We start from the raw sequence: 17,210 nt of genomic DNA, 5'->3' as shown, positions 1-17,210 counted from the left end.
GCGGGCAGCAAATGTTGCCGAATATGTGGTAATGAAAATAAAGTAAATGGCAAACATTTTTAACCGTTTAAGTTCATTTTGGTTTTTCTCTTATTTAAACATGATATCCCACAATGTATAATATTTAATTAATATATATATAAAAATAAATAAATAATAATAATTAATACGGTTTTTGTGAGAAAGGGTATATGTCGCTTTTCAAAAATTCTAATATTATACTTTTGTTTTGTAGATGATTTTACGCCGGATCGACTGGTGGCAGTGATATTTAGCTAGGTACCTCGTTTTTTAATAATATTATTATTTATTGAAATAGCCGAATATCAGTGTCACCCCATTCGATCTGGCGTAAAACTATCTACAAAACAAAAGTACAGTATTACATTTTTTATAACTGACTTATACCCTTTCTCACCAAATCCGATTATTGATATATAATTAATTATTTATTTTATATTTTTATACGGTTCGTGAAAAATATAATACCTATACAAAAAATGGAACGTGAGGTTGAAACATGGATACTGGATAGTCTGAACTCTGTAAAGTTACAAATTAGTTATAAATTACTAAAAAAATTATCATTTTTATGAAAATAAATTTTCCGATACATACTGGTACAATGATTTGAAATAAATAAATTGGACTGTCAAAACATACCCGTTTTTTATATTCTAAACAAAAAAATTAATATATTAAAAAAACTACACTTTAAAATCAAGACACATTTAAAACCTCGCTTAAACAAATTCAAGATGTTGTTTACATGAATACCTGAAACATTTTTTTTTGATATAATAAAATTAAAAAAATGATTTGTTACAACTAAGCCACCTCACCTCTCCCCCCTCCCAAAAAAATAACAAAAAATTCCATAGCTCTCCCAAACATTTCTTTAATTTTATTATAGTATAAAGATTTTAGTACCCCTCAAAATATCAAACGCTATTTGCACCTAAGCACTCAAGAGTCAATTATTGCATAAAAGTTTTAATTTTAGTTTGAAATAGATCAACAATTTAGTCAAAATTACAAACCATAGTTTGACAGACTAATCCATTTTCATTATAGTTAAGAAAAGATTCAAATAAACGTATTATAGAATGACTACCAATGGTATAAATTAGTTTTAATGTAAATCCTTAATATTGTACTCTAACGAAAAAGATTGTAATTAATATTATTATTGAAATAGAGAAACATTTAACTTTATACAATTTTTTATCTCAATTTACTTTTGATTTCAGAACATTTTCGAATAAAACCACTGATAGGTATACCCTTCTTAACCTTTTCGTCCATGCGTAATCAATATTCTAAGATTTAACGTAGAACGTTTTTCTTTTTTTGGAATAGATTCCTTATTAAAATGCAACATACTTGAAGCAGTTTATTCTTAATCATTAATTAAGGTATTAAGAAAATTAATCAAAAATATTTTGTATAAAGAATATAATACAATAGGTTAAATTTGCTTTACAGTCACATACTCGCATTGTCAATAATTATTGCTTGTAACCTCGTAGGTAGCAGTGCATCAGACCAGAATAGTACCGGGTTCGACACTGATCAATTATATAATACTATTTACTTATTCAACACTATGCGATTATTCTATAAAATATGCAGGCCAAATAGCCAATATTATATTTTAATGTTTCGTGGAAAATGGTGGAAGCTCTATCAACTGGCAAAAATCCCTATAATCATTACTCAATATTTATTTGAGATATCAAAAATCTTTATTTTTAATTAAAACTAAATAAAAATAAAAATAATAACATTGAAATTTGCAAACAAAGCTATATAATCGGTATGGAATATTGAATGATAGCACATATTATAACATTTATTTCCATCCATCACGCGTAAATCTACTGAAATTCCGATCTGTGTGACAAACATTCACTAGAGATGCATTTTTACTTTTTAATCTATGGAAATAACTTTATGATATTATAATTAAATTTGTTACATAATTAATATAATACAGAAAATGTGTAAAGTGTGCCTAAATAAGAAAAAACAGGATCTCTGAGAAATTGTTGGGCCGAGAAAACTCCATAAAAATTAAATACAAAATCAAGGATAATCGCTTTATAAATTGGTTTAATGTTAAGACGTCGCACTCACATGATAATCAATTTATTTGATAAACAACAAAATGTATGTATTTTAAGAACGTATTTAAATAATAAATGTTTTCCAAAATGTGTCCACAGTGTTATTGTAAGACAATAACTATATTCTTTTAAGTTGAACTTATAATACATTTTTATGCATACAACCGAACTAATACTTTACGTAATTTTTTCATAAATCTATAAAAAAAAATCAATTTACAATTGCATGGATTTTGATGATAACAAAACTACAAAAATTCTTGTTTGGAATACCTTTAGAGTTTAAACGACAATGGCGTGACATCTAAAGTTAAATTCAAATTCCAGAATCGTTAAAAATGTACGGATAAATCTAAAATGGTAATACATTAGTTATAAAATATGCAATCGTTATTGTTTATCAAACGTCACTGGCTGGTTGGAATTCGACTATACTAGGTATATAAATTGACTATTGAGTTAGGACAAGCCAATTATCTCGCATCGCATGTACCCACATCATTGGACCAACAAACTACCAACTAAGTGACATCAGACGACTCAAATGGAACCACTTAAATTATTTTAATATTTATATAATGTTCTAGTGTATTTGTTTTTTTACTTATTTATGAAGCGGAAATTTAAAACAAACACGCACAAGCAAAATGATGTACAAATAATAAATATTAAAACAAAATACAATTAAAATACATAACAGACAGAGTTATTTTGATAAGGACATTAAGACATTGTCAAATAAAATACTTTTTAAATTACGATGGTCTTAAAAGAAGAATTTTCGAGGTTACGATGTTTTTAAATTCTGAGCGGAGCGATGAATGTGTTGGATTTTACAATATTATGATTGTGTGATTGGGTATTTTTTTTCATTTTTTTTGTGTTACACAAAAAGTAGAAGAAAAAAGCTTCAACTATCAATTTTTAGGGTGGTTACTAATATAATATTGGATCTGATATAAATCAAATATCAAAATAGAAAATTATCAGTACTTTTCTCAACAATCGGGAAAAACAAAAAAAAAAATAAAGGAAAAAGGTAAGTTTAACGCAAAACCAGTTCGATATTGTTTTATTGGTGTCCCTTAAAAAATAATTACTAGGTACTAGACATAGATACTTGAAAATTCCATCAAATATTAATAGTAACATTTTATTTACATGGTAAAACGTTCAAAATATTTTTATACTTTTGAACTATCATTATAAACATAATATATTGACGTTTTAAATTTTTCTTCTCTTGATCAAAAACATCGTAAATGATATACAAAGTTTCTCATAAGTTGTTTATATACTAACTAAAAAATATCAAAATTACATAATCACAACATATTTGTATTAATTTTTGAAGTTAGAATTTTGACAAAATTGACCAAAATATCGTAAAATATAGCAACGAATTATTTCGAAGGAAAAAAATATTGTTTTATATTTAAGACTAGCTGTCCCACCCAGCATTGCTCTCGCAAATATTTGTTTTTTTTTTATATAAATATATTAATTAAAAATCTTTATATGACATATATTTAACAATTATGATATTTTGTAGTACCTAATTCTAAAACAAGTAATAATTTATTTATGTATACTTATGTAGTTATGTATTATAATTATGAGGTATGTTGTTATTTAGAGTTTTTGAATTTATAAAAATAAAAAAATATTTAAATATTTTTTTGGGGATTTTTTCTTATTTTTTTTTTTCTATAATAATGTATATACCTACATGTTTATATGCATTGCAATAACATGGATATATTATACCAGCTCATAATACATTTTTTTTTTATTAGTTGACCCGTGGCAACTTAGGCCATTGTGTGGTTTTTAAACTGTGGGGGAGGGAAATGTAGGTGTAAACACGCGTGTGTGTAGTTTTGGCAGATTTTTTAGTGAGCACCCGTGGGTATCTGCCATGCCCTTGTGAGGGATGGCGGCACTTCTCTTCGGACACCGTGACTTGTCCGAAGAAAAATGCCACCCGTGAACCGAGGTTTGAACCAGCGCTGGTGTGCGTCACAACCAACGCCTTAGTCCGCTCGGCCACTCTGTCCCCTATAATATATTTTAATGCTAATTATTAATTGTTTACTGACCTATATGCAATTAAGCACATTTTCGTCGAGTAAATTAAATTCTGTGCTGTTAATTTTAACAATAAGGTGACCTATAACCATCAACCTTAAAGGTAAGAATATTATCTAGTGAATATTGTATGTTTTTATCAATATTTTAATTTTAAAGTAAATCATAACTTCTAACGATATATAAACTATTAATTAAAATATCAATAACAACTAATAGGATCCCTTGATAATTTTCTCATCATCTTACTTTTGCACATTGTATTATATGTCAACTGTCGTGTCATTACATAATTAAAACTAACAAAACAAAATTGGTTCTGTCAAACGCAAATTGTCTATTTTGTGTGTGGGTCAGTGAGAAAAAAAAATAAGACACTGACATCATTTTATGTGAAATTATTTACTTATATGATATAATATAATGTATGTATATTTTATTTATATTAATTTTTATAGTACGAGCTTCATTAAAAGTTGAAAGATTCTTTGGGTTGATATATAATCTAAGTACATTCTACTTTATATCAATATAATATTATGAAGACCATTATGAGATTTTTTTTTCAATTTATCCATTATTAACGATTACCGCTATAGTATCCAATTTCTGTTCATTAATGATGTCCGTGTTTGTTATATACATTTTAACTCAAGTGTCCCTCATACATTAATTGATTTTCGACCTCTTTAATGGAAAATATGAAAAATGAACTTATTCTCTACATCGATCACTAGTGTGAAAATCATTAATGTAATCTATCAGCATTACAAAGAGTTGTAAGACTATTTTTGAAAGCTTTTTCGTTAAGTATAATATATGAAATATATAATCGAATATGGTATCTAGTAACTTAACATGGTTTCTGTAACACACATAGGTATCATATTATAAGATTCTTAGTTCATAATTTAAGCATTTACTACAAATTAATACAATCTTAAATGTGAAATTTACTTTTTTTTTTTTACAATCCGTATATTGGATTAATGTTGAAATGCTTTTCCACTCCTCTCTAGTTTTCTTTCGATTTTTCCTTAAATTATGGATGTATTATTCCTCAGAAGGTGTCTTATCAATTTCATTCTTATCTCCCTGATTGTTTTCCATATCGATATCTTTCATTTATTTTATGACACATCTACACTAAACACATGTTCTGTAGTCTCCAGGAGATTTTCTATGCCTTTCCCCTTCCCCAAGTATCGAATATTTCCGTTATTTTCCTATTATCTTTAAGAATTGACCATATTTCAGCTATATACAGTATATTTTCAATACTATCGTTTTTATAAGTGTTTTTCTGATATTTATGTTTAAAGTTTTTGTGGTGAATAGTTTTTTTTTTCTTTTTGAAGAACATCTGCTTAGCTTGTGCTATTCTACAGCTTATGTCTGTGGTAATTTTCCCGTCACTTGTAATTTTTCTTCTAAGGTACCTATGTGAAACTATTAACATTTTCCAATTCGATATTTTTATCATTATATTAGTGTATAAATGTATAATTGTTGTCTGTTATAAATTAGAATATTCTTCTTGGCTGTGTTAATTTTCATGTTATAGCCCTATTTCAGGGTTTTGAAGTAAAGTAGCATATTTTATGAATTTTATTCGTTATCTCAAATCTGCTATCATTACAATGTCGTTTGAAAAACATAGCATCTGTTCTAGTATTCCATTTTTGGTTATCACTAATTTATTTTATCGTATAGATAGAACTTTTTGGTTTTAACATTATTTTTAAAAACTAAAATATGCTATTTAGATTGCTATCAAGTAACGGATGTGTAGGTTTTATCGATTTAGCACCTTTTAGTTCTGAGCCCATAATATATTAAATATTGTACATTATGAAAAATGTATTCTATAGACAGCAGTTGAATGAGTTTTGGTGCCGTTTATGGTTAATTTATTTACAACTACCAGAGTTTCAAATTGTTGGTACATATTTGTGGTAAAATGTGACAAAGGCATATAAGGTGATTCGCAAAGCATAACGTTATTGGTGCTTTACAGGTAGGTGTCGAATCTAAAGACTAAAACGTTCAACTCCGGTGCTCTTTTGTATTTCCCGCCGAACTTGCATATTATCACACAAGTATATCGTTGTCGTAATGTCGTTTATTTATAATAATGCTGAAGATCTAATATACGTGACCTATATACATCTGTATGAGTATAATACTCCTATATTTGAATAATACGATGTGACTTTAATGCACAGTAATAATAATAACTAATATTTACATACTGTGCGACTACTATTAATTTACCAAGTCATCACTTGGATTTTCCGAACCTATGTATACATTATTACATTATAGTATTCTACTTAAATGCAATATTGTCTGTGATAAAACATGTCGCAGAGGCGTATATAATATTCAATATTTATACAAGGGGTCTGTTTAATCATAATATATATATATAGATGGCTGATGTCAATCTTACTTCTATGAGCCACCAGCAGGTGATAATATTACCACGATCTCCGATGTACCGAAGATTGGGGATTTATAAGACTTCACTGTGGAATTCCGGTGAGGTTCTAATCCCATGCTGTTCGGCAACGGTAAGCGCAGCTAAGGCAACCGTTCACCTTATCGTTCAAGATCACAGTGACCCGGTAAAGACCATAATAAAAAACATGGTATGATCGCAACCTTATGATACACATACCCCTTACCCTACCGACCATCATACAAAGCTGTATCCAGTTCGATGCTTTTCATTGGTTGTCATGATTAGTATATATACATGGTGCATTGTGAGGCAAACTGCAGAATACAATGAACTGCGCAAACTCTAACAGTATTCTGCGGTTCGTTTCCATCATTCCTTGTTATTTTATCATGGTAAAGACGATATTTTCAGTGAGTCAGTCTTTCGTATGCAACTTAAGTCGTAGCAGTTTTCTCAACATCAGTTTTCACCGTCCGATTCTCCATCGCGCTGTTTTCTGGTTTCTTTTTCACGTTTGTGAGTACGTCTATAATATAGTATTTTGATTTTATGCAGGTAAGTACGCTTGGTTTTTCCATCATCGTTTGTGAGTACGTATTACAATTTAGTTTTATACATTGGAGAATCCGTCTCGTCCACAGTGTTAGGAACAGATAACAAAAAATCATCTAGATAAAAATAAAGATAACAACACTAAATTTTATCTAAGATACAGATAAAAGATAAAAATATTTTATCTGGATAATTATCTAAATATTTAAATAACAGATAATTTTAGAAATTAAAATTAAAACAACTAATTAAAAAAAATATATATACCGTCATGTAAGTACACAAAATAATACACACACAAGAGAACCCATGGCTAACGGCCAGTCTTTCCGGGAGGGTGGTGAGGTCACCAGCCACTTTTCGTGTCACGTACTATTATTAATTAACAACATTGAAAAGATATTTACGAGTATTGTGTATTTGTGTATACGAAATAATGTTTATTATTATTATACGTCATGTGCAATTAAATTTGGTTTAGAGATTGTTTATAGTCCATAGATTTATAATATAAAACATAAAACCCGAAATATATAAATAGCATCTCATGTATTGCTCGTCAGACTTATCAATTGTCATTAATTTCAGACGCATTACAAATACGGAAAGAATAAACGGCTGGTTAATCTTTATTTCTCAATGAATAATATTATATTCTATGGAATTTTGTTTGGGACGGCGGTGGTTATAACTTGCCATCTGTTCTATTATTCGTATTTTAATTATAGTTTAAAAATATTTATAAAATTCTGGGAATTTGACATTTTTTTTGTGACAGTAATATACTAATATAGGCTAATTACATAAATTAAATAGTATATTACATTATATATTATAATAAGTAAAAGTAATACGTACCTAATAGGAATAATTTATAGTCTTTTCAGAATAATGTCATATATTATTAGCCCTAGATGTTATTTTACGTACAAGTTGTGTCACTAGATAATGATGATAAAAATGAAACATTTTCGAACAGATCTAGCTAATTTTGGTCAAAAAATTTATCTTGTAAATTTATCTAGATAAGTTAAATTTTTAGCTATAATAAATACTTAGATAACTTATATTTATTTATCTAGATAAGATAAAAGATAAAAAAAATAATTATCTGGATAATTTATCTAGATAAGTCCTAACACTGTTCGTGGATATGATTCATAATTTCACTTTTATAATATAATATTATTCCCAGGTTTCGTGTATCGATGAACAATTGCATAATATGCCATTACTAGGTACCTACAATATTGCTTAGCAATTAATAATCATAATTTATTGTGTTTACATAATAGTGTTATTATTATACTATTAATAGATATAGAAAATCCGAGGAAAACATTGGTAAAATATACGAGTTAACGCACTTCACGACGATTCTTATAATATAAAACTAAAACACGTAAATGTCAAGTATTATCGTGCATTATCGTGAGTTAATTAATAAGCCAATGGCACACAATATGCGCAATCTGGTGAAATGTAATTTTGTTGTGATGAACTGTATCATATATGGCTCGCAGCACATCCGGATCGGCTCGGACGTTTTGGACAAATATCGAAGGAGGCTGTTTAACCCCCAAAACGAGTACTACGTATAACAGATAATTGTTATTGTTAACTAGTTATATTACCCCATTTCAGCCTGGAAAAATGAACAGTTATAAAATGCACCCGCCTAGGTACATTTTGTTTTCAGTGTACTCCGGTTCACGACATATCGGTGTCAGTATACCTTGGTTTGTGGACAAATCCGATTGAAATGGGGAATCCGCTTATGGTGGATTGGATAAGCTCGCTTGATTTATTCAGTTTAAGTATGATAACTTTACGAGCTAATAGGTTTAGGTGCACCTCCACCCGTGAAAATTAACGATTTGAAAATACGGCACTCGATATTATCTTTGTTATAGTTGTTTGCATGGCAATGTCATGTAATCGCCACCTATTAAACCATTTTTAAACTACTCTCTAAATTTGAATTGTTGTTCCAAATCGGTAGAGCAGTTTTGGTGTCTACAAACCTAACCATGATTTTATCAGTTTGTGTTTAGGTTTAGGTTTAGGTTTAGGTTTCTAAACATTGTAAGAATTCAAAAAATAGTACTTGTGTTATAGGTATATAGTATTACTATCAAAAACCAAATAATAATAAACCTATTCAAAAAATACCTATTTTATAAGTTATTAGTAATTCAACCAATAATAAAACATACGAAACATAAACGAGCATATTATTATAGACTATAGTGGTAAGATAAACTTTAATATATTATGGGTAAATTACTTTATTATAGTATACATTTACTATGGAGATTGATACAAAATGAATAAATAATAGCTTAACTCATTAATTATTAATGTAATATGTTATAATATAAATAGTCAATACATAATGATATACATATATATATATATATATTAGTGACTTACTCATGAAGAATTTCATTTAATAATTTTAAAAATATATATTATATTTGTTCAAACTAATTACTGGTTTTTTAGATAGGTGGATGGTATTCTGGCACTTAATGACCCATCAGGATACCGGGGAAATCTTAAAAGTTAGAAGACCTGAGCTCCCTACCAAATAGGTACCAACCAGCTTCAGTAAAAATTCAGTGAATTTATTATTTTGAATAATTCTAATTTCTAATTGAATAATTGAAAAGAGAAAATCACATTAATGACAAATAACGAATTTCGTAAGAAAGTTATTGATAATACGATTTTTGATGTACTTGATTTGATCATATTGCCATAGTAATACGTATTTGTCGAAAAACAAATATATTATTTTCTTTAGAATTCTTATGAATTATGATAAGAACTAAATAAAGCAGAATGCGATGCGAGTACACGGTATACCTACACCGATTGTTTCGGTTTATAATAAAGTTATTTATAAATTGTTTGGATTAATAATTATCGATGGTAATCGGAATTTCGTCGTCGGGTTATATTATTTGTTTCCTACCAATTAGACAGTTCAATCCAGGGACTTGAACCGAACCTGAAAGAACCGGTCCTGGAACCAGAACCTTTAAAATATTAGGAACTGGAACTGAAACCTTTATTTTAATAAATAAAGTACCAGAACCTAACTGGAATTTTTAAATTAAATAGGTTCTTTTAGGTTCAAAAATAACTTAATTTTATTTATCATATTTATAATATTTTTCATACTTTTAATTAAACCCGCATTCCGGATAAGTATTTAAAATTGTTATACTTTTCGGTACCTAAATTATGCGGAACCGATACCCTTATATTATTTTATTAAAAAACCAGAACCAAACCGGAACAATTTTTAGAGAGCCAGTACAGGAACCGATACTGATAAATTCAAAAGGTTCCAGTCCCTGATTTCAATCTGATTTCCATACAGACGAAAAAGGAAAGTTTTTAACTTTTTTTTTAAATTCTAGAATAATTAATTTCACAAGTATTAAGTAATAATAGTTTGAATAAATTTAAAATAGTTTTAAATGTTAAAATTATTTTAGATTTGATGAGTTGAACCTAATAGATTGCTGTTGTATGCAATAAAATAATAATATAAAGACAGTACTTTTGAGTTAGTACACAGAAAAGTCAATGTAAAAGTCCCAACTATTTACAGTAATAGTAGTATAACTACTATTTTAATTTTTTCAATAATTATTATGACGTAGGTGCTCTTGTCTCTTATCTCTTGGTCGTGTTTCATAGTTAACCTATTACAATAGGTTACATTGATTATGTGTAATACATATTAATTTATTAAATACGAATTATAATAGTTTATTATCTATTGATAATAAACAATATAAGACGCTCATCGTCGGCTAGATATAGTATGCACAACATTTGGCGTTTGTAACGTTTTATTTAATATCGGTAAACAATGACCAATGATATTACCTACCCATGGGGTGCGTGCCGCTGATATTGTTTACTTATAAATAGACCAAATATCGAATTTTATTTTCATAAAAAAACAAAAAGGACAATATTATTACATTAAATTAAACTAATCCAATTTAACTCTAAGAAATAACGATACATTTTCCTAAATTAAAAAAATTGAATTCAATCAGATCAAAACTTCGTAGTTATTATGACCACTAATGAACCAGAATGTTGTTTTACAAACGTATATTATTAATATTATTCTATTATTATTTTTTTTCATATATTATATATAGAACTTAAATCAAAATGTAGATATGGTGTATTATTTATACGCGCCAAAATTCACTTACAGTTTACTGTTTTTACAAGTAAACGATGTGTTTGACTTGAAAAAATTTTAATTTTATAGTTTTGTTTTAATATAAGAATCGGATATAGGTAATGCTGTACCTAGGTATACATCAGATCCATTTATATTAGTAATAGTAGTAAATGGGCCCTGATTATATATCTAATTTCCTGGTAGGGAAAAAGGACCCAGTAATCGCCTGATTTTATGTTTCATAATATGTAAGGTGATAATATAAATTTTAACCCTGAATAAAGGTTGTCGACATTAACTCGAGTTGCTGGAATGGAAAATACTATTTGATACATTTCTGGAAATTTTGACTCCGGAACATTGTCTTCCAGTACTAAAGAATATTAAATAACCAAATATTGTAAACGAATTATTATTATTTCCAGAAATAATAACGATAATATTATTATATTATAATAATTAATGTAATAATTGGCGTCCCCGAATCCAAAATCTACAATTTTGATACAACATTGTGATAGGTTATACCTACCTTCTGTATGGGGTTATTATCGAATACATGGAAATTGGAATTTATATATTTTTTAAATTGTTGACGAGTCAGTACCTATTAGTAGTATTACAATACTACGAAAATAATAATATTATAATATTGATGATATATTTTTACAGATTTACGGTTCTATAATCATTAGTGATTTGTACTGAATAAGTTATAACTACTATTGATTATAAATGGGTAAAATATCTAATGAAATTTTAAACCAAAAAACTTCTACGTCAAAATATAAGTTTCTGTTTCGGTTCCTAAAAAAAAATAGGGTTCTAGCGCGGTTTTGGTCCCAATATTTTCTCATAAGGTTTTGGTTCAAAATCGGTCTTTTTCCGCTTACGTTTTCAGCCCCTGCCACACACACATTGCCTAATTTGATTAATTATATGTTTGTTGTGTGTAATGTGTATATTTCACACGTACAAAATAACGACTTTATTATGCATAGTACCTATTATGATATATTATCAATTATTATAAACTACCAAACTAGAAAATATGAAATAATGCTTTATATGTTTATTTGTATGACTTGTGTATTATATTTTAGTTTATTCCTGATTATTGGATTTTTTTTTCATAATATTATGAATAATATTTTGAGAAGTGATCTTGAAGTTTTATAAACATAATATTATTATAACCAAGGCGAAAATATAACGGCAATGAATGTGGTTCTATCATGATTTTGTCCAAATAACAGTTTTTCGGGATCTAGCTTTGATTTTGTTTTATTTTATTAACTCCAATTGCTATGTATCAAAAGTAAAATCTACATAGTATGATTCCCTTGATACAAATATGGAACTTTTGAAGTATTTTGAATACCGTGAAAAAAAACATATCACTGCACTGTAAAACCAATATATACCTTCTGTTGGACGGCAATGAATTATCTGAATATAAATTCGTAGTTGAAAGAAACCTTTTGTAGCTTAAATAAATACTTTATTTATTAAAAACAATTAAAAAGTGTACGAATTTAATATGAAACTTAGGGTAGATAACTAATTTGAATATGATTTAGGAAGTTTGAACTTTTGGAAAACTTCAAAAATGTATATTAGTAAGTACCTACTGAATGAAATTCAGAATAACAATTTAAATTTTTTTCCTCGTTATAATTGTACCCATTTGTTATTTAGTCCATAATTTTAAAATAAATAATTATTGTGACAACTGATATACATACTTGAAACCATGATTTAAGATGACATTGATCATTTTATCACTTAAGACTTTTAAATATATGTTTATTGGTTTTAAAATTATGTAATTTATATGGAATTTGCAATGCAATTATTTTTATAATAATATAATATCTATAGATACCTAACATGAACTTACAAAGCTTAGGATTTTTATTTTAAATAATTCAAGGGTCATTGACGTACATAATTTATTTATGATGCAATATAAATTTTATAGTATTATATATATAATAAAAAATGAACATAAAACCATACAAAATGATACAGTCACCATACAGTACCATACAGTAATATTTTGTATACCAGATAAATTAATTTCATAAAAATCTTAAGACTAAAACCATTTTAAAAACACTTATCTTAACATTAAAGTAAGTACATAAGATTAACCAGTCAGAGGTTAAAAGGTACCTAACGATAGTTAATACAGTTTGTGTAGGTACCTACTGATATGTACACACATTCACAACATCCACCCAATTAAGAAATGAAACTTAAAACTTTAATCAATTTAAGTATCTACTAACCAAACTAATTGCATTTAAAATATTCATACATTTACAAAAAAAAAAAAAACAAAAAATGTTGGCTTAACATGTTGACAATAAACAGTTGTAACTACAACATTTTAAAAATAAATAAATAGATTTTAATTCACTGTCAATAAATAATTCTATAGTATATTTTACCAGTATCTAGGTATTCATATTTTCAAAACAAATTATTAGCAAACATAAATAATCAGTAAATTATCAGCATCTACACTGAAAGTAGTTTTGGTTGGTAACATAGACATTAAAAAAAAAACAATACTTAATGTTTGGAAGTTAAGTAAAATAATTATAACGAAATAGACTTGCAAGGGTTTTAAAAATAGTTTATTTTACTCGGGGACTGAAAAAACCTATGTATCCTTGCTGACATATCACTATAATATGTATGGTGAACATTATATTATACATTGTCATTTTCTACGAACAGGAAAAAAATAACACATTTTTTATAATGATGAATAATAAAGTATTTTTACTAGCACAAAAAATTGCTTTCCAGAACAAACAATATGTCACAGTAGGTAAAACAAAAAGTATAAAAGTATCCTCCTTAAACTCCAGAAACTACAATAAATATCGAATTAAGCATACAACGTTTATAAAAGCATTAAAATAATAATAATATCATATTTATAAAACATTATAAAAACTATGTTTTCAACTAATTTTATTTCAAATAAAAAATGTTGGGATATGCTAATGGAAAACGTTATATAATAATGAGTAATTATTAATTATGTGAAAAAAATGTATGTTTATTCTTCATATTGTACTTTTTCAATTCAATTATTTTCTTCTAAAAACTATGAAAATATAATATATTTTTTGGTTTTAATGATGGAACATGTTGCACACAAATTATGAACATTGAAAAATGAAAATGTGTCTAATGCTTAGTTGCATTCGATTAAAAAAATCTATTTAGAGTGGTTATAGATTATTAAAATATATTTAATTAAAAGTGAAATCTTTATATTTATATTTTATGTTATAAATGATTATGTATCAACATCAAGCTATTTTTTTTTAATATACACACACTTGTTGAGTAAACACCATTGAATTCATCATAAATAATACAAAATATTATACATAAACAAACTAATTTACCTGACTGTTGGAATTTTGATCGGTTGTGAATATATGCCCTGGTTTGGTAAACTATAATTGAAATTATTTTCTGGTGGTTTTAAATAATTATTGATCTGTAAAAGACAAAATGTACAGAATAAATATTAAAAAAAATAAACGATATTATAAAACAATATGCTATTGACTCATAGTAAGTACAACACTAATAACTACATATGCGTAGATTACCTGTATGATTTTTTAATCAACTTAAAAAGAAATTATACAAATTAAATTTACTTTCATGCGTTTGCATAAGTATTGATTCATATACAACTTAAATTAGAAATTCAGGTAGGTACAACCTACACGTCATATAAATATCTATTATTTCCAAAATAATTGTTGCTAACCATAAAATTTAATTAGTAAGTTGTTAACACATTTAATATTTAAAGTTTTTTTTTTTATTGATATAATGTTAATGTATACATTTTTATTTTAGCATTTTCACTATAAGCCTTTTATTTCATCTATAACGAATAAGTACATGTCACGTAAACAATTTTGTATTGTCTTATAGTGTACGCCTACCTATTTAAAAGAATTCGAAACAATCAGTTTTTCATGTTAAAAATTCATATTTCCATTCCAACGTACTGATGAATCTAATTACACAAATGGGTTTATAAAAATTGGATTGTTTGTTTGTCTTTAGGCCCAACAAACAACTCTTTCAAATTTTGGAGACATGCGCCTATCAACATTCGACTTTAAAAATGTGAAATGTTTGTATAAATGTATGTTTATTCAACAGTAAATGTTATGAGTATTCGAATAAATTAATTGCAAAATTAGTTCATATATTATGTCATAATCAAACGTCTTTTGACGTTAAAATCCGTTTTGAGTATCGAAATCGTATGATATTACAATGGAATTAAATTTTATCAAATTTGCATTGCAATAATATTATGTCATTAAATACAACGACATAACAAATTATTATTGTAATATTGTTTGCGTGATCGTTGTAGTAAGTGTCTCCTCTTATAACCACGTCACACGTAAGTTATAATTATACACTAATGATATTAACTGCGCACACACTAACCGCACATAAAATATCTTATTATTGCCTATACTAAGCGCCTTAGGTTCCGAATCTCCTTTTCGGTGATTTATAAAAATTAATAAATATTAACAAAAATTATACTATTTGTCATATATTAGAGTTTTGTATTTTACTCTTACCATACAAACATACACACCTGAAATTTATCTCGATGTATCATTAAGAAGTGTTTAACTTTTGAAACATCGTTTGTACGAATTGCCACTTCCAGTAATTGACTTTCAAAACCAAGGTGGTCTGTAGATGCAGAAGAACCGATACTAAAAATAAAAATAATAATTAATGCAAATTAATAACAACAAATAATAATTTAGTAATGATATAAAATATTATGTTCATATAACAACTGCGTATTTGTCAAACAGTTATTTTAAAATATTTTCATTAACATATTATCCGTTAAAGTTTATAATTTCTTTCATTTTTTTGATTTGTAGTGGAACGATGGTACTACAAAGAATAAAGATGTGTTGTTTTTCTTTTGTGTTCTTGTTTTTACGCTCATCTCTTAATGTACAGCAGAATGATTACATACTTTTTCCATTTTTATTTTGAATTAATAGCTTGGATTTTAATAGGGAACGTAATTGATTAAGTCTAAGATTTAGGTAGTGATTTTTTTATGTTTTAATGTGATTAAATTATATTTTATAACCAAACCATCAAACCATTCGATGGTACCTCGGTACCTTGACAAAATGTAAGTTAATATATATCGTAAAAAAAGTTAAACCTACAGCATTAATAATAGAAAAATAAATAACTAATAGTTTAATTATAAATTAATATTCTTCGAAATAAGTCTGACACGTCAGCTCCGCACAGAATCGTTTTTTGTATGAAATGATTTATTATTGAATTTAAATTTAACACATCCATTACAGTGACGTACTTAATGATGAAGTACACGTGAAAAATACTACACAGCAGAGCTACGTCCCAGATTTTTTATTCCGAGACTGAGTATTATAGTAGTGAGATTCTATAATAATTATAATTTGTGTTTTATCACGATTTCCAATTAAAATTTTTATTAAAAAGTTTAACATAGCCCGTATATTATTATTATTTTTTTTTGTACTTTGATTTTTCAATCATCCGATTGAGTAGGAATTTTTAAAAGAATTTATAATTTACGAAAAATAAAAAATAAATGTGAAATATTAACATTAATCAAGTCTACATTAAAAATAATTTACATTACCTATATAGGTTTGATAGGTACCTACGTTATTTTGTT

General features: G+C 26.9%; 1 protein-coding gene across 1 annotated transcript in view; it reads right to left on the bottom strand.

Annotated features, from left to right (window-relative positions):
- LOC132933939 (uncharacterized) overlaps positions 1–17,210 on the bottom strand; it is a 292,866-nt gene that overhangs the window by 109,563 nt on the left and 166,093 nt on the right. The window contains exons 5-6 of the mRNA XM_061000219.1: positions 16,107–16,230; positions 14,875–14,969 (exon numbers count right to left, since the gene is read on the bottom strand). Coding sequence (XP_060856202.1) covers positions 14,875–14,969; positions 16,107–16,230 — 219 coding nt within the window. The remainder of the gene's footprint in view (positions 1–14,874; positions 14,970–16,106; positions 16,231–17,210) is intronic.

This window comes from Metopolophium dirhodum, chromosome 1, assembly GCF_019925205.1.
Source record: "Metopolophium dirhodum isolate CAU chromosome 1, ASM1992520v1, whole genome shotgun sequence".
NCBI classification, from domain to species: Eukaryota; Metazoa; Arthropoda; class Insecta; order Hemiptera; family Aphididae; genus Metopolophium; species Metopolophium dirhodum.
Note: the sequence above shows the minus strand (reverse complement) of the source record. Positions and strands in the feature narration are given on the sequence as shown.